The sequence below is a fragment of the Culex pipiens genome, chromosome 2, assembly GCF_016801865.2.
Source record: "Culex pipiens pallens isolate TS chromosome 2, TS_CPP_V2, whole genome shotgun sequence".
NCBI classification, from domain to species: Eukaryota; Metazoa; Arthropoda; class Insecta; order Diptera; family Culicidae; genus Culex; species Culex pipiens.
This window is the reverse complement of record NC_068938.1, coordinates 14,853,971-14,881,576: the sequence shown is the minus strand read 5'-3', so window position 1 is coordinate 14,881,576 and position 27,606 is coordinate 14,853,971. Positions and strand designations below refer to the sequence as shown.

Below are 27,606 nucleotides of genomic sequence, written 5' to 3'. Positions count from 1 at the left end.
GATAATTGATCATTTAAAAAGTTTTTTTTTATCGAACGCGTGCCAGCCGAGCAATAGTGCTATGGGCTGGACTTATCAGTATATTTTTACAATTTAGATAACGCGAGCAAATTTCAAAAATAGTAAATAAATGATGCTTTACTCTTCATAAAATCGATCGATGCCAGTTGGAATAAATTTTTAAGATCATTTACGATTAAAATTATCGCGAAAAGAACAGGACTGCGCGTCCCCTGAAGCACTGCACTTATGATGTCCAATAAGTTATAATAACCAATCACCCCATGCACACAAACAGCGACATAAAAGAAATGAAAATGAGCATGCAAAAACAAGACAGCGCGTCCGCGTGGTCAGCGCACTTATCTAAAGTATAAAACAGATAGTACTAGATAAAGATTTAAGATTATGCAAAATTTGTTCAAAAACATTGGATTTCTATTGCATCTTCATTCCCCCCAAGAATGACCAAATTCCCCCCAGGGGGGAATTCCTCACCGGATGAGAATTACTGAGATAGAGTTTCCTGATTTGCAGGGATGGAATAATCGCAAAACAATCAATTTCTTCACCCGCGAAAGAGAGAGGAGGCGAATCACGCAAAAGAAAATCGCTCCCGAAATTCTCCAAAAAAAATCAATCTGCTGATGATTATTGGCGAATTTCCTTGTCAGTACCACTTAAAATTATTTATTTAACTTTACTTACACGCATTGCCCTTCCACAAAATGTGACAGGTCATTTTTCGACGTGTGACGTTACATCGGCAAGTGTAGTAGTGAAAAAGATATTCCGCCGAATAATCATTTTTTTAGATTCCTTTTACCGATCTTTCGTGCGCGAGAGAGGAGAGCATGCTCCCTTCGGATTTTTTCTCTTGATGAACATTCAATAATTTTCTTTTGATGATGATTGTTCCATCGCTGCTGATTTGAGTTGGCTGGACTGGACTTAGTCCGTGCGTCCTACCCTTAGTTAAAGCATCGGCATATATATTTTTTCATTTATATATTTTTTGTAATTGTCTGCTCAACAACTTTGTAGAACATTGTTAAAATCTAAAAAAAATACCCTGCAAAGTTAGAAAAATCGCAATATTCTAAAATGAAAATTTTTGTTCCGATGGAAAAATGATCCTGTCAAGTGCTGTGTGAGTTGGCGGAGAATGAACCATCGAGAAGATCGATAGCCAGAGAGTCGACTGTATTTGGAAAAATGTTTGCTAATTTAACCAATTTTGCGCTTAAATTAGCTAATGCACAAAATCAAAATCAAACTCCTAGTTTTGCTGGTTTGTTTTTTGCAAATAACAACCAATAGTACTGTCCAGACTCGATTATCCGAAACCTCGATTATCCGGAGGTTTGTATGAAAGTTTGAATAATCGAATTAAGAAAAAAAATCTTAATTTTTTTATTTATTACTTTAAACACAAAATTCTCATTTTGATTAAATTTGAATAGTTGATTGTTTTTTTTGCTGGTTTTGCATTATTTTTTTTTCTTCTTCGTCAGAAATCTTACTGAAAGTGACAGCTGCTAAAAGAACACTTGTCATTTTAATCTCAGCAGCACGAAACATGTTTTTGCAAAAAAATAGTATAAGTAAAGCAACATATTTGCAGGAAAGTTTTACAATGCAGCGGCAGCTTTCACTCAATTGGATTTGAATGTTTTGCATTATTAGCTGACCAAAAAGTCAACGCTTTCAACGCATAACTAACCGAAAAACAATCTAGTTGATATTGAAATTCGGCAGGCTCGTTAAAAAAATGTTGATTCTAGAGAAACTGAACAGCCGCACAGCGGAATTTTTCGCTCAATCAATAGTTTTTATTACTGGTTATGTCAAAATCGTGTGAATAAAAACTAGCGATTTTAGCTTTTTTGTCCAGATGCTGAGAAAATAGAGAGTTTTCTGGCTAGTTCAAGCATGCCCATTTGCGTTATGGCGATGGATCCTCTTTCCGTGTTAGTAATATTGGTTTTAAAATGGAAACATATATTAGTATCAGCAACAAAATAATGATTTAAGATTAAGAAACGTAGAAGAGTAAGTAACTTTTAAGATATTGTTTTTCAAAACGTTTTTTTATGCAATGAGTTTTGTCTTTTAAACAAACCAAAAACCACTCGATTACGGTACTTGCACCATATTTCACCCACATATCGTGCCTACAAATGGCCACCCCATTAGGCCTGCAGTTGGACCCAAAACCAGCCCACCCACTACAAATACTACTATTCCCACCACCCCAAAAGCTGATGATGTGTAATAGTTTTTTTTTTTTTTGAAATTAAATATGTCTTTATTGAACATTCTTATAATAATTACATTTCTTTTACATGATAAGTGGTATGGCCTAATGCTCTTCATCTTTGTTGTATTTTTCGTTTTATTATTAACTGATCACATTTATTTATTTGCTTCAAATTGTTTTACATTATTGCATTGAATTGAATACATTTGGGTAAAAAAGAAAAAAAAAATCACTTTAACAACTAATCCTAACTTAAAACTAAAAAATAAATCCATTGAAATATTCAAAATCACTAGAACAAGTAAACTACGAACTGTATTTTAAGATGAATGCTCCAAGAGTTCTTACTTGTTCCTGGCGAGTTTTGCAGCCACGCAGAGTTGTTGACATCTCGATGAAAATGTTCAGAAGTTCTTGTGGTGAAAACAGGTCACTACTGCCTTCACCCGTTGATGTTGGTTGGTTTTCCCTCGGTTGCTGACTGAAGCCTGGAGGTGTTGTATGCTCTGCAACTCTTTGCCGCTGATTCAACGGCAATGGCTGCAGATTTGGAACCACTCGAGTAGATCCTGCTCCTGGTGACGCCAAAGCAGGAAAATCCACGTCCGTGTATGCTGGTGGTGTTTTGCGACGATTTGGTTGGTGCCTCGTCGTCGCTTGCTGCCGAATTTTTACAAACTCAGCACGTTTTGGGCAGCTTCGATTCTTGGTCGAATGGTCGCCGCCGCAATTGAAGCATTTCGCTTCGATGTTCTCGTTGATTGTTTCGCAAGTTTGAGTTTTGTGCTCACCTCCGCAGGTTGCACAACGACTCTTGATGAAACAGTTCCTTCCACCATGCCCAAACTGCAAACAGTTCGAACATTGTGTCACGTCACGGTGCACTGGACGATAACGTTCCCAAGTCACGATGATGTTGAAAATTGCCCGAACTGCTTTCAGCTCAGACGGCGTTGTCGATCCTTTCTCGAGATGAACCAGGTACAGTTGATCACGATACTTGATGTCCTTGTTGTGCCTCGTCATCTTGAAGACTTCGATCACGTTCAACTCAAGAGTTTTGAGCTCTTCTTTCAGCACACTCACATCCATGTCGTACAGGCCTCGGAGGACCTGTTTCATGGGGCGTTTACCTGGATCGTCATGGCTGTAGTATTCAATCTTTGTGTTGTTCAGGAAATCCCGAACGTAGTTGTAATCCTTTCTGGTAGGTAGCAGAATTTTGAGTCCATCAGCACACAAGCGAATGGAAGCTCGTAAAGCACCAGATTTGATAAACCCGGTCAGCCACTTTCGCACCGAATCCGATGACGATGTTTTCACAAAAATGGGTGGCAACTTTTCCCGTCGTTCAAATTCTTCCTTCTCGCTCACGTCCACAGGGAGGGTAGCGAACTGGTTTCCAGACAATTTTTGAGCGTCCTTGCTCAAACTGCCTGGCTTTGCAGGTAGCGCTTCGGCATTCTTTAGCTTCTTCAAATCTGCCGATCCTGCTGGTGAAGACCGCCTCTTTTTTTTGCCGTGAGGCATTTTTGCACTTTTTAAGCACTTTTCAGGAGCTAAAATCCAGGAGTACCTCACTGAATGATGGTCCACAAAGGAATGATGTGTAATAGTTTATATTGCTGGAATGGGGGCAATCAAAAGCAGGGCGTAGGCCGGGGGGAACTTTTCCAACTTTCCATCATAACCCGTCTCAGCCCACAAGGATCAACGAATAATGAGCCTTAAACCCCGCCCAGCTCCGTCACAGCGGAGCAAAACACTTCATGAATCAAGTCACGTGAAATTTTCTGAATGGCCACCCCGTCTAACCCTTGACTCCGCCACCATCCTCATCGTGTAACGGCCGTGTCGCGTGAGCGGTCGTGATTCCGTGGGCCATCGAACCAGCGCAAAAAAAAACACCCCCAGCTTAAACGGTTTTTCACCTCTCTCCCAAGAGAAATGGAGGGACAGCTGGCGCAGTGTTGCCAGCCACACATTTGCCCTTATGACATTTCGAAGAATAATGGCTGGCCGATTGCGTGCCTTCACTGCAAATTCAAACAGCTGGTGCCACAACTACGTACTAAAAACCCGACCATTGTTACTATTGTTTGAGATGCGTGTGTGAGTGTAGAATATGGTGGGGGTGAATAGGGACGATAGCGAGTGGGGAAAATGCTATTCAAAATCAGTGACACAAATTGCTTTTGCTAACCACATTAGGGCAGTGTTGCCAGCAGAGGCATTCATTCGTGGGGTTTAATTGATTTTTGTGAATGTGTGTAATGAAACAGTCCGTGGGAAAATGTGTAATGATGGTGTCAAAAAGGGCGCCACGAGTGTCAATTAAAGGGAACATTTGTTTAAAACCGGACTTATTGCGCAATTTATAGCTCCAACGCGGCATGGGACTGAGGGGGGTGCAATTGTCCAAATTGGATAATGGAATTTGTAGAGCTCAACTGACTGGTTTAAGTGCAAATATAATTAATCCAGCTCAACATGATATTAATTATTCAGCATCAATTGTGGTGGTTAAAATAACATATCAGTATCATAAGTTAACATTATATGTATCATTTACATCGGGGAATTTTAAACATGCATGAGCTCAAATAGGTCTACATTAGAAGAGAAGAAGGCATTTCAAACAGTTACCAGCCAGCGATGTTTAACCATTGGACGCCTTGCATAATTTGTTATAATCAAGTAAATTGCAAGCTTTAAAAAATCGTTGGTCACAACATGTTAAGCTCTCCAAAGTACTTAGACTTGGATACTTGGAGAAACGTGGGAAAACAGGGTGTGAACTGGATGACAAAATTAATTATGAAAAATTTGTAGAGTTTTTTATTTAATCAAAATTCTTAAAAGTGGTTTGCCAAGATTTTTAACAATCTATTGGAATTTTTTTCAAATTGTGTTTCAAATAATTTAGTGGTATCAGGAAGCTACCAAAACCAATTTGAAGCTTAAAGTATTTAACAAATATTTAAAAAAGATCGATACAGGGCTGTGAATGTGAGTTAGCTAATTTTCAACAACTTTGTATAAAAGTTGCTGTTGAATCCGGAGATGGAGTCGTAGCTAGAATCGCTTTGAACCTTAACTCCAGAGTAACGATCTTACGAATGGATTTTAAGTTCATTCTTCATTTTATAGAATTTTAGAAGGAGCAATTTGGATTGGATGGCCCGAAGAATGAAGGCGCAGAAATAGTTTTACATATTGTTAAATGCTGAATTATTTTACACTTAAACCAGAAATGGATTTAATTTGTTTTTTTTTTCTATTCATTTCCTATCCAACCCAGAAGGGGAGAAGTGCGCTGACCACGGGGACGCGCTGTCTTGTTTTTGCATGCTTATTTTCATTTCTTTTGTGTCGCTGTTTGTGTGCTTGGGTGAGTGGTTATTATAACTTATTGGACATCATAAGTGCAGTGCTTCTGGGGACGCGCAGTCCTGTTTTTTCGCGATAATTTTCATCGTAAATGATCGTAAAAATTTATTCCAACTGGCATCGATCGATTTTTTGAAGAGTAAAGCGTCATTTATTTACTATTTTTGAAATTTGCTCGCGTTATCTAAATTGAAAATAGTAAAAATATACTGATAAGTCCAGCCCATATCACTACTGCTCGGCTGGCACGCGTTCGATAAAAAAAAACTTTTTAAATGATCAATTATCTATCTTTCCGCAGCCGGCTGCCTAAGATTTAAAATTTTCAACCGATAAACAAAATGCTCATGGTCACATCACTGCCACTCGTGAATCCTGACCTCATACCCATCTACTAACCCCCTCAAAACTCATGTGATACTTTGTCGGAGATGCAGTCGATTGGGCGGTCTCTATCACTCAAGTATCGGACTAACATTCCCATCCATTTCCCCGTGACCCTACCACTGGTCGTGGCCGGCGCCGGTATTGATCAGCATGATAGGGGCCTTTGAGAAGTTGCGAAGCGAGGAAAGATAGCTCCCACTTATCTTCCACGGCTCGTGGATGTAACTTCTGGAGGTCCTGGTCAATAACGGAGTAGCAACTGCGGGTGGGCACCTATGCTTATGCTATGCTTATGCTTATTTCCTATCCAACCCAGAAGGGTCATTTTTTCATTTAAAACGAAATTTTCGTTTTTAAATTACGTGTTTTTTCTAACTTTGCAGGGTTACATTTTAGAGTGCAACTAGGGGAACTATACCCTTTCTCAGCCTATTTCTATTATCGGCCTATCAGTACTTTGATCATGAATTACAGCTTAAATAAAGTGTTTTTGGCTGTTCCAAAGTAATAAATAGCTCAACTTAAAGTGAGTGTGTTGATACATCTGAAAATGTTGGTTTAATAGCGGAAACGGCAAAAGTGATGAAAATTGGCCGAACGGCTTAGTGTGATTAAAATGGGTATATTTCCCCTATGTTCTACAAAGTTGTAGAGCAGACAAAAACAAAAATTTTGATGATAGACAAGGGGTTTGCACGTATTCTTCGTGAGTTATCAGAATTTCACAAAAAAGTTTTTTGAAAAAGTTATGATTTTGACCATTTTTGACCAGTTTGTCAAATTTTCAACCCCAGAAACTAAATCGTGTGCTTTTGAAAGTTTTTTTTTTCGGAAAGTTCAGCTAATTTTTTATAAGAATGACCCCTTGGACTTTTGTTGTGACTCGTGCATTGCGAGAATCAGAATTTTTTTTTCAAAAAAAAATATGTTTGTGGTGAGTGAGTGTATCCGGTTTGTTTTTTTTTATTTTCGAAAAATCCCCACATACAAGCAGTGCACAAGCCACAACAATCGTCCAAGGGGTCATTCTTATGCAAAATTATCTGAACATTTCGAAAAAAAATACTTTCGTGAAGAATACTTGCAAACCCTTATGTCTAGATATCAAAATTTTTATTTTTGTCTGCTCTACAACTTTGTTAAACATTAATACACTCTAAAATGTAACCCTGCAATGTTAGAAAAAAACACGTAAATTTAAAATGATTTTTTTTGTTTTAAATGAAAAAAATGACCCTACTGGGTTATTTCAGATTCGAAAAGTACATTAAATTTCCTTTAAAATGACATGTCTCACGATTTTTGACAGTTGAGTAACGGGAAATGGCAAATACGTTTTTTCGAAACTTCGAGTACGCCATTAAATCGGGCGTCTAATTTTACACAAAAGTCCTTTTGACACCAAATTTCTATTTCTTCACGGTTGCGAGCTACAAATCACTGAAGCACGTGTCTTAGTATTAAAATCCAGAAAAATAAAAGGAGTCGTACCGCCCCACCTTCACGAGATATTGAAAAATGGACCTCGGATTCCGATCAGGGACTAGACCCCTTAGATTAAAGTATCACGAAAATCGAAGAGGGGTTGGGGCAACTTTTTCTGATTACGTGTGAGTTGGTGGAGAATTACTCATAAGGATATATGGGCAAAAAAAGCAACCCAAAATTTCAAATGACACTTTTCAATGACACTTATCAAAGTGATAGAAAGCTTTATCAATTATCAATAACTGTCACTTTTTGTATTAAAAAAAAAGAAAACCTTGAAGCCATAATAATCATAAAGCCTAAAAAAATATCAAATTCATGAAAACAACAGCCAAATATCCGAAAAATAATTGCAAAAACTAACAACAAAAATTAAAAGAAGCAAAATTACAGATTACAAAAAATCTCTCCGCAAAAGAATTAAGAATCAAATAAACACCAAGCCCCAAAATCTCAACAAAGTTTCCGACCAGTATGCGGTCATGCCGACTGTCAACATCCAGAGCCACAGTCGGTCGTAGCAGGCCGCCACCGGCATCGTTTTAGTGCATCTTTTGAGTCGACACCACGTTCCAAGCTTTGAAGTGCATTAGGAGTAATTTGGACTGCTCGTTACAAAATTCGTGTTTATTTTACGACAACCATCTGACATTTGAACCGCAGCTTGCTGAGATCGTGGTGCTTTTGATACCCCCTGAGTTGGCGTCTCCCACAGTACTGGTGGTGGAAGCACAGGCACAGGAAAATTAAAAATTAATGTGCACGTTTGAGCTTTGGCTGAGCAGAACTAATTTCGTACTAATTTGTGCGATGAATTATTGATCAGTGCAAATCGCCCGCAAAAACGGCTCGGCGAATGTCCCATCGGAGTGGACACTCTACCCCCTTGGTGACACCACCGTTTCGATCAAATATTAATCAACTAGTTAGGGATGATCTGATCTGGTATTTGGTAAATTATTTAGATGTTCATAGTATTTTAGATTTGTTATGAATAATCTAACATGTTTTAGATTAATTGATTAACGCTGTTTTCAACTTTTTTGTTTAGAAATGTGTTTTTGTGCTTTTTAAGGTTTTGTAAACAACCTTTTTAGTTTAAAATAAACCTTAACTAGAACCCCCTTGATCAACGCAAGCAATCCACACGTAGTCTACATTAAAGATTCGAAAAATTGTCAACCATGGTGAGCTTACCCGTTCCCAGGGGGAACCATCCCGGAACGATGAAGCGGGCCCGGCAAGCGAAGCGGAGAGACAACCATTTCCAATTCCGACCGGCTGATTGGATTCCAATCAGCTAGCGTTTCACACGGGTTGGGTTCCGTCTGGGACAGGTTATATGGTATACGTCACGGCACACAAATACACTACCTCCCTGCCTGTGGATCTTTGGGACCAAAATCAAGTCATTTGCATGTTGACACCTATCGAACTTCAAATGGGCGAGGTAGAGGATGAGGGAATATGAAAAAGAACTGACAATCAAAAATTGTAGTTTATAGTACAGTTATTGTTTTTTTAAATTATAATGAAAATAAAAAAAATCAGTTTGAGTCACGCTAATTTTGGACTTCATTTGAATATTAAAAATTTTTCTTTTTATTTCGTACATTTACAACAAGTTAATTTATTTTTCAGTACATCCATAAAGGTTTTATTTGAATTTTTTTGAACAAACCGAGAACTAATTATTCAAATGGACGAGAATCGTTCCTAATCGCTTGACATGACTAAAACACCAATTCTATTCAACTTTCTATTTTAATCAAAATATGTTTAATGTGTAAGCTTCCAACGAATGCAAAAATTCAGAAAATATACGATAGTATTTATATCTTTCCTCTTCCTCTTCATTTACTTTTAACGTGAATACAATGGATCCCAAAGTTCGAAGAAGTAATAAAAACACTGCTAAGTTGCATGACAGTATACAGTCATGCCCCGGTTTTGCACTGCCCCGGCTTTGATTCGTTCAGCTGCCTCGGTTAAGCACGGTCCAGTGCTTAACTGAAGCACAGAGCTTATGGGATTTTGGCTATTTGGGAGATATTGGCTTTATTAGTATGAAAAATCATGCAAACATCAAAATATTACAGTGTTTTGGAATTGGGATGATGTCAGCTATCCATTGAAATTATTATTTCATGAAAATTTTCACAAAAATACGTATTTTTCCTGTGTTTTGAAAATACAATGTTTCTCAAAAAAAAAACTCAAAACTATTTGAAAACACTCAAAATTTTCACAAAATTACGTATTTTCGAAAAAATACTCAAAATTTCAGTTTTTTACAATATGGGTATCAAACAATCGCGATTTTTTCATACATTTCGAATGTGATAACAACATATTTTGAAAACACTCAAAATTTTCACAAAACTACGTATCGAAAAAAATCTCAAAATTTCTGTTTTTACAATATGGGTCATTCCATCTGAAGCGGAACAGCATTTGAAAATTACCCTCTCCGATCCTGCTAAAATTTGGCAGAGCTGTTGATACTATCAAAGCATGCAAGAATCCCGAATTTCATCCAAATCGGACCACCCCCTCCATTTTTGTACCTCCCCAAAAAATTGACTTTTTGGCGATTTTTGACCAAACCTCCTAGTTTCAAACGGCGATAGCTCAGGAACCACAAATCTCAGAAGGTCGGTCTTAGACTCAATTTTGAAGGAAATTGGACGTAGAATCCATTTCCGTGATCAAAATTTTGATTAATTTATTTTTTCTACCTGTATTGCGCAATTGAAAACTTTAAACGGCCGTATCTCAAAACACCCCAACTTATTTTTTTGATTTGACCTCACCATCGTGTTCCCCGGCCAATTTTACATAAGAATCACTTATCGACAGAAATGAATATGTTGCATTCGAGAGATATCGAATTTTAAAGTTTAGTGTTTTCGAGATTACCTACATCAGCTTCATTCGCCGCATCTGCTAGAAGCACACAGGCGAGCTGATCAATAACTGCTACCTGGTCATTTATTGAAATAATATTTCATCATAAATAATCTTTATCAAATTGGGCAAAAAATAACTGTATAACACTGTAGGAATCTGGAGTTTAATCGCGAATGTGTATCTGCTCAAAAAAAATAATGAAGTGAATTTCTGTGCTAACCCATAGGATAGAGTAATAACGACACACAGTTAAGGGCAGAATTGGAATCCGACGAAGCGAGCAGGAAAATGAAATCTTGTTAGTAACACTGAACAATAAGTGCACGATACATTATTGAGTAAAACATATGAAAAAAAATTGTTTATACGTTGTACTCTAGTGGAGTATGAAAAGGATTTCTGGATACCTTCCAGAAATCCTTTTCATACTCCACCAAAAATTTAAGAAAATAACAAAGTTTGATCTGCTGAAAGCGGCTAATTCCCCAAATTTAGTTGCGATGATTTTGACACCGTCCGAACTACAGTTTTTTCTTCTTCTTTAATTCTTAGATTCTTGGAACACAATACGGCTGCTGTCCTCACGTATAAGGATTTTTTTTTATTAAATGTACCTTGACCAAAATCATCATTTAATCAAATGGAGCTGGCTCACAATATAAAAATTGATTTAATATGATCAATCTTTTAAACCATAAATCAGATTTGCCAAATTATGGCAAAGTGTCAATAATAAACTATAATAATAATAATAATAATAATAATAATAATAATAATAATAATAATAATAATAATAATAATAATAATAATAATAATAATAAAAATAATAATAATAATAATAATAATAATAATAATAAAAATAAAAATAATAATAATAATAATAATAATAATAATAATAATAATAATAATAATAATAATAATAATAATAATAATAATAATAATAATAATAATAATAATAATAATAATAATAATAATAATAATAATAATAATAATAATAATAATAATAATAATAATAATAATAATAATAACAATAATAATAATAATAATAATAATAATAATAATAATAATAATAATAATAATAATAATAATAATAATAATAATAATAATAATAATAATAATAAAGCAGGTTTTGGGGTTTTGCTGAATGGCACTATTTTGCTACCGCCCATGACAAAGGCCCTAGTCATGGCCTCGAAGGTACTCTAAAACGGTTAGCAACACGTAAAAAACGGTGCATTCAAAATAACCCAATAAATATTCCTTTCACAAAAATAGATTGATCAAGGTAGGGGAACAGCATCTAATTTCAGCGTTCCTCTAATGTTGCCATAGCTTATTAAAAACGTTTTCAACTGAAATCGAGTGATAAATAGCCCAATGAGAAGTGAGCAAGCAAGTTTCTATCAAAAGTTTTGCAAAAAATTAGTTGTTTAAATAGTGAAAATGAGCAAATTGGATGAAACTAGGAGCGAGGACATAACCTGGCAATTTGAATAAATATTTGCGTAAAATTATAAAAATATAAATTAAATTAATCATCTCCCAGAACACCAGGTAGCAGTTATGGATCAGCTCGCCTGTGTGCTTCTAGCAGATGCGGCGAATGAAGCTGATGTAGGTAATCTAGAAAACACAAAACTTTAAAATTCGATATCTCTGGAACGAAACATATTCATTTCTGTCGATAAGTGATTCTTATGTAAAATTGGCCGGGGAACACGATGGTGAGGTCAAATCAAAAAAATAATTTGGGGTGTTTTGAGATACGGCCGTTTAAAGTTTTCAATTGCGCAATACAGGTAGAAAAAATAAATTAATCAAAATTTTGATCACGGAAATGGATTCTACGTCCAATTTCCTTCAAAATTGAGTCTAAGACCGACCTTCTGAGATTTGTGGTTTGTGGTTCCTGAGCTATCGCCGTTTGAAACTAGGAGGTTTGGTCAAAAATCGCCAAAAAGTCAATTTTTTGGGGAGGTACAAAAATGGAGGGGGTGGTCCGATTTGGATGAAATTCGGGATTCTTCAATGTTTTGATAGTATCAACAGCTCTGCCAAATTTGAGCAGGATCGGAGAGGGCAATTTTCAAATTTGCACTTTTTCGTGCACAGTTGAGATGGAATGACCCATATGGGTTTCAAACGATCAGGATTTTGTCAAAATGTATGAAATGTCGAAATGTATGAAAAAATCCAAATTGTAAAAACTGAAATTTTGAGTATTTTTTCAAAAAAACGTAGTTTTTTGAAAATTTTGAGTATTTTCAAAAAATGTTGTTATTAAATTCGAAATCTATAAAAAAAATCCCAATCATTTGATACCCATATTGCAAAAACTGATTTTTTGAGTATTTTTATTTCAAAAATACGTAGTTTTGTAAAAAAATTGAGCAATTAAAAAAATGATTTAACATTCGAAATGTATGAAAAAAAAATCTGATCATTCGATACCCATATTGCATTAACAATATACTTTTTTGATTTCTTTAGAGAAAAAAAATGCATTTTCAAAATACAGGAAAAAACGTATTTTTGTGAAAATTTTCATGAAATTATAATTTTAATTGATAGCTGCCATCATCCCGATTCCAAAACACTAAATTTTTTATGCTTGCGTGATTTTTCATTCGATTATAGCCAATGTCTCCCATATAGCGAAAATCCCATAAGCTCTGTGCTTCAGTAATGCACGCATCGGTTTTGCATCCCCCATATGCGGTGCTATACCGAGGCACGACTGTAATCCGTGATACATTGTATTTAAAAAAAAACTCATACATTTACTGCCCACCATTGAAAAAACGGCTAATATCCACTTTTGGCAAAAACGAGATTTTAGCACCAGATGGTAGAGGACGTTCCAACGCATCTTCTGGAACTTGAATTTTACTGAAATAGTGTCTAGACTTGGCTGCCGATGCGAAAAACCAAACGGCTAATATGCCACTCTTATGGGAAATTATCTTGACGGAGATTTTGTGTCAAACACTAAAACGCGTTTTTCTCGGAATACTTGATTTGGCATAATAGCCGAATTTTCAATTATGGGCAGTTTAAGCATGCATATTTTTTTGCAATTTTACAAGAAACACCTAACCTAACAGATCACACATTACAAACAATTTAAATTTTTATATCAATTAAACCTTTTTAAATCAGCTCATAATAAAGTAAGATCTTTGCATCCGGTTCTATCTCGTGTCAAAACAAGTGTCATGAAAACTGCTCCATAACAAGATGATCCGATCGCAGGAGATCATTGATCACCAAATCATGAAAATGGCTAGGTTGTTGTTGATAGATTCAACAATCAAATATGCCCTGTTACTTTTCGGACATTTTTCGGATCAGCGAGGCAGTATAAGACGTCACTTTTTCCTGATGGGTAGCGTGAAAGGCCAAAACGATTCCCAAAACTATCTTCATCTTCATGGTACTAAGCGGTGCTTAAACAAGTAAAATAGTTTTAAAAGCCTAAAAGCTGATTCCAATCTACCGTAAAAGGCGTGATAGTCATCTGCTTTCAGTCACTTATTACCACCAGTTTGACTTGCGTTCTACACAGTTTCAAAATGACCATCATGTGGATTGTTCTACTGGTTCTGGTTGTTCCTGGGCTTGCCCTGGAATCGCACACGTCCTACACTACTTCGTTAGTTCGGTATCTATCCGAGCGAAGCTCGGGCATCTTCGACTGCTGGTTCTACCAACTACGAGACGATCCTTGGATCGATGAACTGCTTCAATCCAGGGATCTTGAGACTATCCCGAAAAAGTTGATATCAAGTGAGGTAGTTGTACAAGTTGATCGTCAACCAAAGATGCTTTTGGTATCTGGAGACTTAAATCCAGTTTCGCTCAAGCAACTGTCCAAATTCATCGAAACCACCAACTTTGACGAAACCCTCAAGATCATCGTGCTCCATCGATGTCCATCAAGAAATGATCTAGAAGCCTTGAACGCGATCTTCACAGCCGCCAAACTGTTCAACGTTCTCTACATCCGCGTGGACCAACTTCAGCTAGACTACCCGCAGCACTACCGCAAGTCCATCGTCACCATCAACGATCTCATACCCCCCGCTGACCTGTTCCCCGATCAAACCCTGAATCTCCACGGCCGGCTGCACCACGTCTCAATAACATCCGCAACCGTCGACGCGCGTATTGTTGCCGAAGAAGGTGCCAGCCGAGGCTGCCTGATCGAGTGGATCATCAACACGCTGGAGGCCGTCAACGGAACGTTCCACTTCTCCCAGATCTTCTGCGAGGAACTCACCCCTGCGGAGTGCACCCAGCAGCAGCGCATGCTCGATGGCGTGACGTCGGTTGACTTTGCCGTGGACGTCAAGACGCTGACCGCGGTTGACAATCGCTTCTTAAGCTCGACCTTCCCCGATCAGTTCCTGGTGGTGGCTCCCCGCGGTCGTCGCCTCACGATCTACGAAGTGTTTGCCATCCCGTTCAAGCTGGAACTGTGGATCATGACCTTGGTGGTGATTTGCTTCTTTCGTCTGCTGGCCTGGCGATTCCCCCGCCTGTTCCAGAACGACCTGCTCCTGATGGCGATTTGTGGCTTCGAACGGATGAAACTGTGGCACGTGTCCAAGCTGGAAAAGTTCACCTGCCTGGCGCTGTCGATCGTGACGTTCATGCTGTTCAGCGCGTACGAGGCAAAGATCATTACGTTCATGACGAGCTTTCCGTACGCGCCAAGTCCGCGCACCTTTGACGATCTTTTCCAGTCGAAAATCAAGATCTTTGTGCAGAACACCGAGACTTACGGGGCGACAAATGATCCCTGCTTTGACCAGGTCATCCAGTTCAGTCCCCACGCGTGGGATTACATTGATTTTAACAACAGAAGCATCGGATTTGGTGGCAGTTCGCGGCAAATGTACATGCTGGCTGATCATCCGCTCTACTATGACTTCGACAATAAACGCAACAAACTAGTCCTGCTGGACCAGTTTTCCTTGGGGACCTTCATTCCGTTCCACTTTGTGGGGCATAGGAATCCGCTGAAGTCACGGCTGCATCGAACGGAACAGGCCTTTCTCGAGATGGGTTTGATGGACTTTTGGACACGGACCTTGATCAGGCAAGCTTATGGGCCAATGTATATGATTCTGGTTTCAAAGGGCGATGACTCGGAAGGTAGCACGTTATCGCTGGCCGAGCTGGGACCGGTTTGTATCGTAGTGACTGCTGGATTTTGCCTGGCAGCACTGATTTTTGTGGGTGAGTTGGGTATTTATTGGACTCGGAAATGTATGAACTTTTAAGGATAACAAAATATGATCAACAGTGTAACTCGCACATTTTGAAGATTTTGACATTTTTGATTGCTGTGAAAAAATTCTTGGTGTCATTGAGATTATTTGAAATAAAAATAAAGATATTGGTGTTGAAAATGCCTTGTAATTCACTACCCAGTAACGCAATAACGCACTTCTTAGAAAGGCATCTTGGATTTGCGCTTTTTATTTCCGTCTCAAGCGGTATTGGGCTTTTCACTTTCAGTTCAGTTTCAGTTCAGTTTCAGTTCAGTTTCAGTTCAATTTCAGTTCAGTTTCAGTTCAGTTTCAGTTCAGTTTCAGTTCAGTTTCAGTTCAGTTTCAGTTCAGTTTCAGTTCAGTTTCAGTTCAGTTTCAGTTCAGTTTCAGTTCAGTTTCAGTTCAGTTTAAGATCAGTTTCAGTTCAGTTTCAATTCAGTTTCAGTTCAGTTTCAGTTCAGTTTCAGTTCTGAGATCTTTTGAATATTCCTACTCAGTAGGTGGGTAGTGTAACTAAATGGAAATAATTTTAGTAATTTGTGTATTAAGAACCCTACAACATAAAAAAATCATTGCTAACAACAAATGTTTGTGCCAACAAGTTTCTAACCTGTATGTTTCACAAGACAGACCCAGTCCCCTATTAGTAGTGCTTCATAATCCGGGCCATAACCAGGTTCCATAACGATAATCATACCCAGTCGGTACGTGATTCCCAAAGATCTCGCTGGACGCGCGGAATGTGAATGGTCTAATTTTTTGACCCGACGCGCCTCGAGGTAGGCCATGACTCTATCCTCTTCACGTTGAGCAAATTTGAGCTCGCGTCCCAACCAAACATGGCCATGATTGCCACTAATTCGGGCATTAACACTGGAACGCCCAACGCATGTCCAACTTACACGGACGCCCAAGCCTCCCAAAAAAGTTGGAACGGTAACTTCAACTCGCTGGTTCTCGGGCATAACTCAACCAATCGGGACGATTCTTGTTTCCAGTAATTTGTAAGAATGTCTAGATGATCCTAGAACTTTGCAGAACTTAATTTGATCAAATCTGTAATTTCTGCGACCGAAAACATCGTTCCACCTTTTTTCAAAACAACAGCCTCCGCGGAATTTTTGGCGATTTTTTTTTGGTACGCGAAAAAAAAAGTTGGAACGATGTTTTTAATCGCAAAAATTACAGATTTGATCAAATTCAGTTCTGCAAAGTTCTAGAATCATCTAGACATCCTAACAAATCACTGGAAAGAAGAATCATCTTGATTGGTCGAGTTATGCCCGAGATCCGTTGAGTTGAAGTTACCGTTCCAACTTTTTTGGAGCCTTGGGCGTTGGAATGTTAATTATGCAACGCGCTTGCTTTGGTACATTTCTCAAGGAGTGTGCTTCGATGACTTTTGCCGGCTGTGCCTTCAGCACACAAATTGCTGCTGATTTTCGTCGACGTCGTCTTCGTTCCGGTTACCCCTTAATGGGTGAGGACGTGTTTTGGGCGACGACGACGACGACTTGTTGCGCTTCACCCGGTTGCTTCCGCCAGATCCGGAACGGCTAAATGGTGAATATTTTATGCTTTCTTTTCCCAGCGGAACAAGTGCCAATCCGGGAGGGAGGTTGATTACGCCAAAAACAGGAAAATATTGACACAATCTGTTGCGTTCAGCGATTTTGGAGAATTTGGCAACCCTTCAACCTTGACAGACAACACTCGTGAAATCAGTGGAGCGAGTTTTACGAGTTCATCAAAGATTTATTCCAAATCTGTTGCGTTTAAACCCCCAAATCGATTCCAAAATCGCTCAACCGTAATGACACGGATTTAATCGCCTGGGACCGCACACTAGATCCGATCTGCTTTTTTGTCATTTCCGCTTGAAATAAAGCTCGTGTCACCACATCGTAGTAAGCCACGTGTGTGCCAGCTTCAGCTTAGCTGGGGGAAAACGCTTCAAATATAAATAAAGCCTCCATTGAATCCTCTCTCCGCCGTTCCGGTGGTGGTTACGCCTCGAGCTCAGACGGAACGAGAACCACTTGGGCTGGGGATCCTCATTTGCACGCTAATGGGGAATTGTGTTGATATTTCATTATTCAGACAGCGCCAAGTTGGAGCCAAGGGTTTGACGAGAGCGAGCAGACGCGTGGGACGGAGAGAAATTAATTGTCTTTTACAACGAAGAGAAACAATTTGGACGCTTTGAGAAACTGTCAAGGCGATGGGTTCGGGACAAGATTGAAGGAGTGATTACCTTCTTCAAGAAGTTCAAAACTGAATTTAGTGGGGAGGACAAATTGAAAAAAAAATATTATAAATTGCATCTAAAAAACTCTCCAAAAATTACTCAACAAAAAAATTCTTAATTCTTCTTAAATTCTAAAACACAACAAACAAACCATAATAACCATAAGCCAGAAGTAGTACTCTGTGTGAAAACCAATATCAGATAAGAGGCTTGCCAAAAGAGTGAAATTGTTCGAAAAAAAAACACTTTTCACATGAATAGTTCGAAATGTTTCCTTTTCTTTGAAAACCTGTGGCCACAGCCACGTGGCCAAACTGATGTGTTTAGTTCTCTCCGGGGTAGAATTAAGTGCAAAACACCGGCTTCAGGGGTTGGCCAATGCCCGGGAAATACTACACGAGCTTTAGGTGCAAATGATGTTCTCGTTTTGAATTTAGGAAATTAATTTTAATTTCACCTGATGAATTGGCTAAGCGAAACCTAGTTCTGGGGAAAAGTGTAGTAAAAATGAGAAGTTTCTTTTTTCGAACACTGGGAAAATTAAGAAAATTGATGGTCAAAATTAGATTTTTCTTGTAAAAAAAAATCAAAAATCTGACAAGATTTATTAACGCTCTACATTTTGATAAATTTACCAAACTGTTGATCTCTACGTGCAACGTCAGTTCCAGAGTCCCAGAGGGAGGTGTTAGGAAGAAGCGGTTCAGCTCGTTGAATTTATGACCCGAAATAACTTGCTACGGCTGGTTTTTGAAGCATTTGCAACGGCTACACCAGGCCACGCCAAAATGAAGCGGTCTGAGTTAGATTAAATTTCACCCGGCCACAGCAGAAGCATCACAAGTGGTAGGGTGGTCTGGATTATTTCTTTGGAAAAAATAAGATTTTTATTAGAGATTTTTAAAGCAAATTTTTAAGCAAATTTAATTCCAAACTCGAACAATTTGTTTAATAGTAGTTTATGCAACAAGTTGCAAAAAAAGGATTTTTTCAGCACGAGTCGTACATTTATCCAACGAGGTTCACCGAGTTGGATAAATACGACGAGTGTTGAAAAAATCAAGTTTTGCAACGAGTTCCATACAACATTTTTTGCAATTCCGAAAAACACCCATTGAGTGAAATTTTAAGTCAAATTTTCATGTATTTTTCCAATAAATAGTTTGAATAAAAAAAATGTTGAAAAGTTTTACTTTTCGAAACAAGTGCTGAAAAGTTCAACTTTTCAGCACTCATTTCAGTGCTGAAAAGTAGGACTTTTCAGCATTTATTTTGAAAAGTGTTGCTATTCGATTCTGTTATTTTTGGTAGGAAAAAGTAGGCCGTTTCATGTCTTCAGAAGTACAGGAAAAGTTGACAGTTTCACAGGGGAATTGCAAAAATATCTTTTTGCAATTCCACTGTGAAACTGTCAACTTTTCCTGCCCTTCTGGAGAAACGAAACGGCCTACTTTTCCCTACCAAAAATAACAGAATGGAAAATTAATACCTTTCAATAACAGTGCTGAAAAGTTCTACTTTTCAGCACTGAAATGGATGCTGAAAAGTTGAACTTTTCAACACTAGTATCGAAAAGTAACATTTTTCAATATTGTTTTGTTTTGAACGATGAATTTACCAAACACATGAATGTTTGACATAAAATTCTTTTAAATAAGCGTTTTTCGGAATTGCAAAAAATGTTGTAAGCAACTCGTTGCAAAACTTGATTTTTTCAGCACTCGTCGTATTTATCCAACTCGGTAAACCTCGTTGGATAAATGTACAACTCGTGCTGAAAAAATCTTCTTTTTGCAACTTGTTGCATAAACTACTATTTTGCAATTCCGTCGTGAAACTACTTACTTTTCCTGTCATTCTTGAACGACGAAATAGCCTACTTTTCTGTACCAAAAATAACAGAATCGAATAGCAACACTTTTCAAAATAAATGCTGAAAAGTTCTACTTTTCAGCACTGAAATGGGTGCTGAAAAGTTGAACTTTTCAGCACTTGTTTCGAAAATTAACACTTTTCAACATTTTTTTGATTTAAACGATTTATTGACAAAATACATGAAAATTCGACTTAAAATTTCACTCAATGGGTGTTTTTCGAAATTGCAAAAAATGTTGTATGGAACTCGTTGCAAAACTTGATTTTTTCAGCACTCGTCGTATTTATCCAACTCGGTGAACCACGTTGGATAAATGTACGACTCGTGCTGAAAAAAACCTCTTTTTGCAACTTGTTGCATAAACTACTATTTTAAAACATCACCCTAACAAAGAACGGGCGGATGCTGTTTAGGGGAGAGCAGGTACAGTAGTACCCCTAGGTGGAATAATTGAATTTTCACTTGGTGCATTCCAGCGTGGACTGTAGATGAAACACGGTGAAGCTCTAGTTCGCTCTCCGACGAGCAACCGTTTAGTTGTTATAAATAGGTAATTCCGCTTGATTTATGAAGGGGGATTCCGGATGGTGCACGTTTCATTTGAGTTTCGTGGTGGGAATTGCGCCGATTAGTTTCAAATAGGGACGTTTTATTGCGTCTTACAAATGCCAGTCAGACCCCGGTTAAATGATCGATTCAAGAAAACGTTTATTAAAAATTTTAATTTAAAATCAAACAATTTCAACTCTGATTCTGACTCTGGCTCTGACTCTGAATCCATCTAAAATGTGTGCAACATTAAAATTCAAGCAGGTGAGTATTTTTTATGTAACAAATTCAATAAAAGTTTCTTGGCTCTAACTTTAACCATAATCAATTGAGTAAACATCGACATCAACCAAGGTCGCCATTTTTTCTTAGCCTTAAAGCAGGAACACTCCGAAACAAACACCAGTGTTGCCAGTCCACAACCAATTATGAACATGATACAAACCGGTCCAAGCTTATCAATTCCCAGGATGTTCACAGATGAGACCTCAGTTGTTGATACACGTATGAAATGATCAATACCGAAGGAATTGTGCAAAAAATTGAGCGTCCAAAAGTCCAGCAGCCCTGCCTCGAAGAATATCTGTTCAGTTTGGCGAAATCGCTCTCTGAGTGGATTGCGTCGACCTACAAAGTAAAACGGGATAAAGATACCCAACGAAAATTGATCCAAAATGACCAGTTGGCTGTGCATCGTACTAGTTTCCAGGGCCTTTGGATGGTTCACAAGGTACTGGATCTCCCCGGATACTCCACTGTATCCTAGGCGTTTGTTGGTAAGATCGACTTTTTTGGTAGCAAACGGTGCATACTTGAACACTTGGCCAAAGCGAGGATCACCTGCTACACCGTACGAATTGTTTACGTCAACCTGAATAGTGATCCCAGCTTGGAGTAGATCGTCAAAGTTGCGTGGACTAGAAACAGTTGGGAAACTAGTCATGAATGCGATTATCTTGGACTCGTACGCACTGGTTAGAATGAAGGTCGTGATGATCGTAGGCAATATGATAAACTTTTCTAATCGAGAAACTTGATTCAAGGTTTGACGCTCAAAGCCACATAATGGCAGTAGAATTAGATCGTTCTGGAACTGCTTTGGGAAAATAATCATCAGCACACAGCCAGCTAACGTGAATACGACCAGCAATATCCACACTGGAAGTTGAAATGAGATGAAAAATAGTTCATAAACCAGCAGTTGTCGTCCTCTGGGAGCGGCCACCAGAAACAGATCCGGAATGGCAGAATCCAAAAACTGTTCTTCAACTAGCGAATTTGTCACCATTTCCAGTGAGAAATCGAACGGAGTCGTATCGTCCATCATGTGCTGTCTTCTAGAACAGTCTTGGTCGTACTCATCAATGCATACTATCCTGTGCAACTCACACGATCCATTTACGTGATCGATGGTTCCGAGAATCCACTCCAGCAAGCGACCATGGAAAACACCCTTCCTAGACGAGAGTGCCGAGTCCAGCGAAAGAGTTGTGAAAGAGATGTGCACCACGTTTCCGTTGAGATCCGCCGTTTGATCGACGAAAAGACTATCAAAATTAACTTGGCTGTGCCACCCGTGAAATTCTTCATGATAGTGGAGGGAGAAATTGATCTCAAAATGATCCGTCCAGATATAAACCACGTTGAACAGCTTTGCCGTAGCAAACACGAGGTTGAATCGAGTGAGCACCTTCCCAATGGTACATTGATGAAACACGATGACCTTCAACGATTGCTCAAAGTCCGGGTAGAACACGCAGGCGAACATTTTTCTCAAAAAAAGCACGTTGAGGCAGTCTCCATAAATCAGCAGCATTTTTGGTTGGCGTCCGATGATCCGGCTTGCTTCCCGAGAAGAAATCAATCTCTTCGGGATGTCGGACAATTCCGTCGATAGTAGAAGCTTTTCCATGAGCTCGTGTTGTTCCGGGTCGCCAGACAGCTGCAAGAACCAGCAGTCGAATATTCCTGAGTTTTGATCGACGAGGTACCGGATCAGGGATGCACTGTAGGTGGTGAGGGATTCTTGGGTGGAACACGTCACTAGTATTAGACCGAGAAAAACTGTTAATTCTAAGGCCATGTTGGTAGCGTATCGTGTGTAAAGTATGATAGTGAGCTTTTAAAAGTCATCTACACTGATAGTGTCGAAAAAGCTTTTATCAACTCTAAAATTATATACTACTCTAGCACTTTAGATGCACAACATCAGGTAGGTCTGAACCTCTACATAGTGTTTTGTATAGGGTTACACAACACAATAGCCGTTGTATGGAAGGTTGTCCTCTGCCTCATAGCTGCAACCTTTTCCGCACAGAAATCCCCAACGTCCTACAGTGCATCGCTGATAAAATACCTCTCCGATCAAGGCTCGGGAATAGTTGACGTTTGGTTCCTGCAACAAAGCAATGACCCAGAACAATACGAGCTTATGGAAGAGCTACTTTTAATCGGAAGAATTGTATGATATCCCTAAGTGGTTGATTTCTACCAGAGATGCAAGACATTAAAGAATCCGTGAAGATCATCCTGTTTCATCAATGTTCCAGCAGAGTAGAGCTCGCTCGAATCAACTCAGTATTTGTTAAGGCAAAGCTGTTCAACGTGGTTTACATTCGGACGGACCAGCTTTAGGTGAATTACTGCCTCCACTATCGGGACGAGTTTCACGGGTGGCACGGTGAAGCCGATTTCGTGGATCTGTTCTTCGATCAAACGGCGGATCTTGACGGGACCGCGCTTCACATTTCGTTCTCATTCATCACGCTGGACGGGGTTTTCTCCAGGAAGAAGGGAGTGTTTAATGATCGTTTGCTGGAGTGGGTTGGGACCAATTTGTGTCGTGATGGTGATCGGCTGTGGACTAGCAACACGGGTGTTTGTTGGAGAGTGTCTTTATTATGTGGTCAAGAAAAATTTTCTTGCTGATAATGACAAAACGTTATCAAAGAAGGCTGTTGCAACAACAAAATGGACGAAACCGGATTGACAGGAAAGCAAAAGATAACTCTTCTCTCAGCCTGGGGCCTCATCAAACAGGACCTGGATCTGCACGGCCGGAACATCATGCTGCTGTAAGTGCTCAACCCAGCTCTCAAAGTCGCCCACCCCTAACCGTCTCAACCTCGTCCCCCCAGCATCTTCCGCGAGCACCCCCACTTCATCCCGTACTTTGACTTCAGTGCCGACCCCAACAACACCAGCCTGTCCGAGAACCGTGCCCTGCAGGCGCACTCGCTGAACCTGATCATGGCCCTGGGTGCACTCATCGAGTACGGCCTCAAGACGCCCAAAATGTTCGAGTGTACGCTGGCGAAGCTGGTCAAGAACCACAAAACGCGGCGCGTCACCAGCCAGGACGTGAAAATGTTCGGCGAGGTCATGCTGATGTACTTTGCCCAGGTGCTGGGCCGGCAGTCGGCCAGCAGTCTGCCGACGGCGTTCAACCGGCTGATTGAGCAGATTGCCGAGGCGTTCGAGGCGGCGCAGTTTACTTAGATTTGTTTTGTTGTTGAAAAGTTAATAAATACAGTAAAACTTCAAATGTTTGGCTTTTAAATTGCTCTTTCAAAATATTATACAATTAAACTGAAAAAATCGTTTTTTCAGTTCCAAAAAATATTAAAATGTCTTAAGCGGTAACAATGACAACAACAGAATATCTCCACACCGCCTACTGTCTGTGAGCGCTTCATAATTTGTGATCTCTCCTCCCCCCGCCAGGGGGTTGCCTGTCTGATCGAATTACTTTTACGCCGGAAAAGTGAGAAACAATAACGACGACTCCACAGGGGATTTGAGCTATCTCGCTGCTGCTGGATTTTGGCAGTCGATTTCCTCCGTTACACTAAATTAGCGTTAATCAATCAAGTTGGGGGAGGAGAGAAGGCCCCACGACACTGAAGATGGTGGCAAATGGACGGAAAATGACCAGAGAAAAGTGGAAAACGGTGTCACTGTCGAAGGTTGTTTGGCTTTCGGATGATGACTTAATATAGGAGTATTTTAACTGAGATTGAATTGAGTGGATAAAAGAGATCTAATTGACTGAGATGATTCTCTGTGACTGAACTGGTTTCTAACGGATATTTTTGACTAAAAATAGGTACATTTTATTTTTGTTTAATATAGTCAGCTGTAGATAATAGTAAATACAACTTGATTAAAAATTCAACATTTTACGCAAACACAACATTTACATCTAAAATAGCATAACTCAAACACAAATACAACAAACGACAAACTGCATCCACCAATTAGCCCAAAACAGACTGGTCCAAGTTCTTTCAATCCGAGAACGTTTCCTTCTGCTTCACCATTAGCAGTCTCAATATGATCAGCAAACTCGGTTCCGAAGAACCGTCTCGCGTTTCGTCTCGTCCAAAAGTCCATCAATCCGGCCTCCATGAATGCCATCTCCGACTGGTGATACCTCCCCTTCAAGAAGTTCCTACGACCCACAAAGTACGCCGGCACCAGCAGTCCCACCGTAAAGCGGTCCAAAATCACAAACTTACTCCGCTGCAAGTAAGCATCATAGTTGACGGTATACTTGATCGCCATCCGAAGGGCTTGCGATGTTCCCAGAAGGCCAACGTTCCGCTGGGTTGAGTCATAGGTCACCGAAGTGGCCGAACTGTACTTGAATACCTGCGCGAATCGACTATCGTTACCAACACCAAACGAATCGCGCTCATGCACAGGAACTGTAATGCCAGATTGCAGCAGATCTTCAAACGATCGTGGGCTTGCTGCGTAAGGAAAGCTGGACATAAACGCGACGAGTTTGGCTTCGTAAGCACTGAGGAGAACGAAAGTAACGATGATTAGCGAGATCATGGTGATTTTCTCCAGTCGAGAAACTTGGTTCAGATCATGGCGTTCGAAACCGCAAATCGACATAAGAACTGGATCATTCTGGAACAGGTTGGGACGAATCCACATTAGCAGGTAACTAAGCACGATGGAGATCGTCAACGCGATCCACAGCTCCCTCCGGAATGGAATAGCAAACAACTCGTAGGCTGTCAACCGTCGACCTCGAGGAGCGGCTACCTGTAGCTTATCCGGTATTGTCGAGTACAAAAAATTGCTCAAATATTCCGTATATACGAGCGTATCCAGCGTGACGTCATACAGTCGAGATGCGTTGTACCAGCGTGCTACGTGATAGCATTGCTCCAAATCCGTCCCCTCACACTTCACCTGGTATGGGTCGCAGGTTCCGTTCAGGTGTCGCAACGTGTTGCAGATCCACTCGATGAGACGACCATCTCCGTAATCGGTGGAAAATACTGCTTCACTGGTGGAGACTGTAACGGAAATCTTCACGGAAAGTCCATTCAAATCTGCGGTTCGATCGAAGAAAATGTCTGTAAAGTTACTTGTACTTCGCGATTTGAGTGTTCCCTGATGCGTAGTGAGTACTTCGAATTGATCCGTTCGAATAAAAATCACATTGAACAAATCTGCTGTTCTGAAGATCAGATGAATTTGATTTAAAACCAAGTTAAAAAATCCCTTTGACGATAGTTGATGGTACACAATGATCTTCAGCGATGAATCAAAGTCTGATTTCAACACAAAGTTTAGTAAACTCATCAAATCCGCATCGAATGTACCGCCGAAAATTAATAACAACTTCGGTTGACGATCAATCACACTCGTTGCAAACGACATCAAACGCTTGGGAATGCTAGTTAGTTTCGAGGACGAAAGTAAACCTTCAAGTGTAGAATCCCTCTCTGCAGCTGTCTCTGGGATTCGGTACAACCAACAGTCAAATATTCCATGCTGTTGATCAGCCAAATGTCGGATCAATGAAACACTGTATGATATTGAGGTTTCTCGCGCGAAAATGGTGACTACCAGCAAAGTAAGAACAGAAGCTACCTTCATGGTGAGCAGTGTTGAACTGAAAAGACATACACGCTTAAGGGGACATCAAGTGTCAACGTGGTTTGTTTGGTGGCCCCTAAACTGAAAAATAAAGCATTGAACTGAACAAACTGTTTAATGGCTTTGTTCAAGTGTGTTGATGTGTTGATGAAGAGTTATTAAAAGCAGTTTAAAGAAGTGTAAACATCCACTGGCATGAACAGGATAGACTGCTTCACAGTGAAAAATGTGAAAGTTTTGAAGGTGTAATTTTGAAAGGTTGAATATCGGCAATCGGCAAAAAAGTCAGAGGTTTTATGAGCACACACTTCAACTTTTTTAAATTCTTTTTTCAGGGCATTAAAATATACATTTTCACCTACTAACAAAACAAATTTGAAGATATTTGGTTGCATCATTGCCGAGATATAGCAATTTCAAGTTAGCAGTTTCAAAAAACGGGTGCCACGATATCTCAACACTGTCTTGACCAAATCTGCTCAAAATTTTGGTGGAGACTCGTTAAACCAATTACGTGTGTATGACACAGCACGATTTAAAAAAAGTTTAATTTAAAAAAAAATAAAAATATGTTTGTGTTCTTCATATTAAAAAAATCGTTAGTTTTTGATTTTCGTATTTTTAAAAAAAAGCAAATTTTAAAAATTGGGCTTCGTCATGCGCACGGGATACATCTTGAGAGTCTTTACCTCAAATTTCAGCCAATTTGGTCCATCCAATCTCGAGATATCGTGGCACCCGTAAATCAACTCAGGGTTTAGAGAAAAACGCCAACAAAGTTTGACAGCCCGCTTTGCGCATGGCAAAATGAGCCTAAATCGTCTCTTACTCAGTTTGATCATGAAATATCATCATGAAACTTTCAGGAGTGATCAATAATCATCTTTTGCGTTGATTTAACAAATATTCTGTAATATAAAATTTTGTGATTTTCTACATGTATGCAACCCCTTAAGATGAAATTTTACCTTAATTTTGACTGAATTACACCAAAAAGTTACAAATGTTATGAGGTAAAATTACACATTTTTTCCTGACATGAAAGATGTACTTCTTCTCAGAAGTAATATTACCATGATTTTAGTTACTGTGTTGTTTACAAATCCATTGGCCCATTTGCATTGTTTTGCTTAAATAAGTGTATTTCAGTTAACTTTGTCATGGTTTTTCATGGCCATTTAAGGTCACCCGCGACAAAAACAAACGACGAAACAAAAAAAAACGCAAAAAGTAACTTTTGTGTCAAAAAATCGTGACTACTCTCCATGGTTAACCTCTAATGTAACACTCTTAAAAATAGCTCTGTAAAGTTACAAAAAACACG

At 39.2% G+C, this 27,606-nt stretch overlaps 3 protein-coding genes across 5 annotated transcripts in view; 2 read left to right on the top strand and 1 right to left on the bottom strand.

Moving 5' to 3' along the window:
* Nucleotides 1-27,606, bottom strand: part of LOC120420517 (transient receptor potential-gamma protein) — a 236,388-nt gene that overhangs the window by 96,018 nt on the left and 112,764 nt on the right. The gene's annotated exons all lie outside the window — the stretch shown is intronic.
* LOC120420500 (uncharacterized) lies at nucleotides 14,008-15,747 on the top strand. Its single transcript, XM_039583553.2, has one exon. It carries the CDS (start codon nucleotides 14,008-14,010, stop codon nucleotides 15,718-15,720), a length of 1,713 nt encoding a protein of 570 aa, XP_039439487.1. The 3' UTR covers nucleotides 15,721-15,747.
* On the top strand, nucleotides 23,299-23,928 carry LOC120420519 (myoglobin-like). The gene is made up of 2 exons (XM_039583584.2): nucleotides 23,299-23,458; nucleotides 23,522-23,928. The coding sequence occupies exons 1-2, from the start codon at nucleotides 23,355-23,357 to the stop codon at nucleotides 23,880-23,882; spliced, it is 465 nt and encodes a 154-aa protein (XP_039439518.1). The 5' UTR covers nucleotides 23,299-23,354; the 3' UTR covers nucleotides 23,883-23,928.

What these genes read in the sequence shown, in the direction of transcription:
- LOC120420519 (XM_039583584.2), top strand. Translation starts at nt 23,355, where the DNA reads ATGGACGAAACCGGATTGACAGGAAAGCAAAAGATAACTCTTCTCTCA. An exon ending in GGCCGGAACATCATGCTGCT is followed by an intron (nt 23,459 to 23,521) that starts GTAAGTGCTCAA and finishes TCGTCCCCCCAG; the next exon opens with CATCTTCCGCGAGCACCCCC.
- LOC120420500 (XM_039583553.2), top strand. Translation starts at nt 14,008, where the DNA reads ATGACCATCATGTGGATTGTTCTACTGGTTCTGGTTGTTCCTGGGCTT.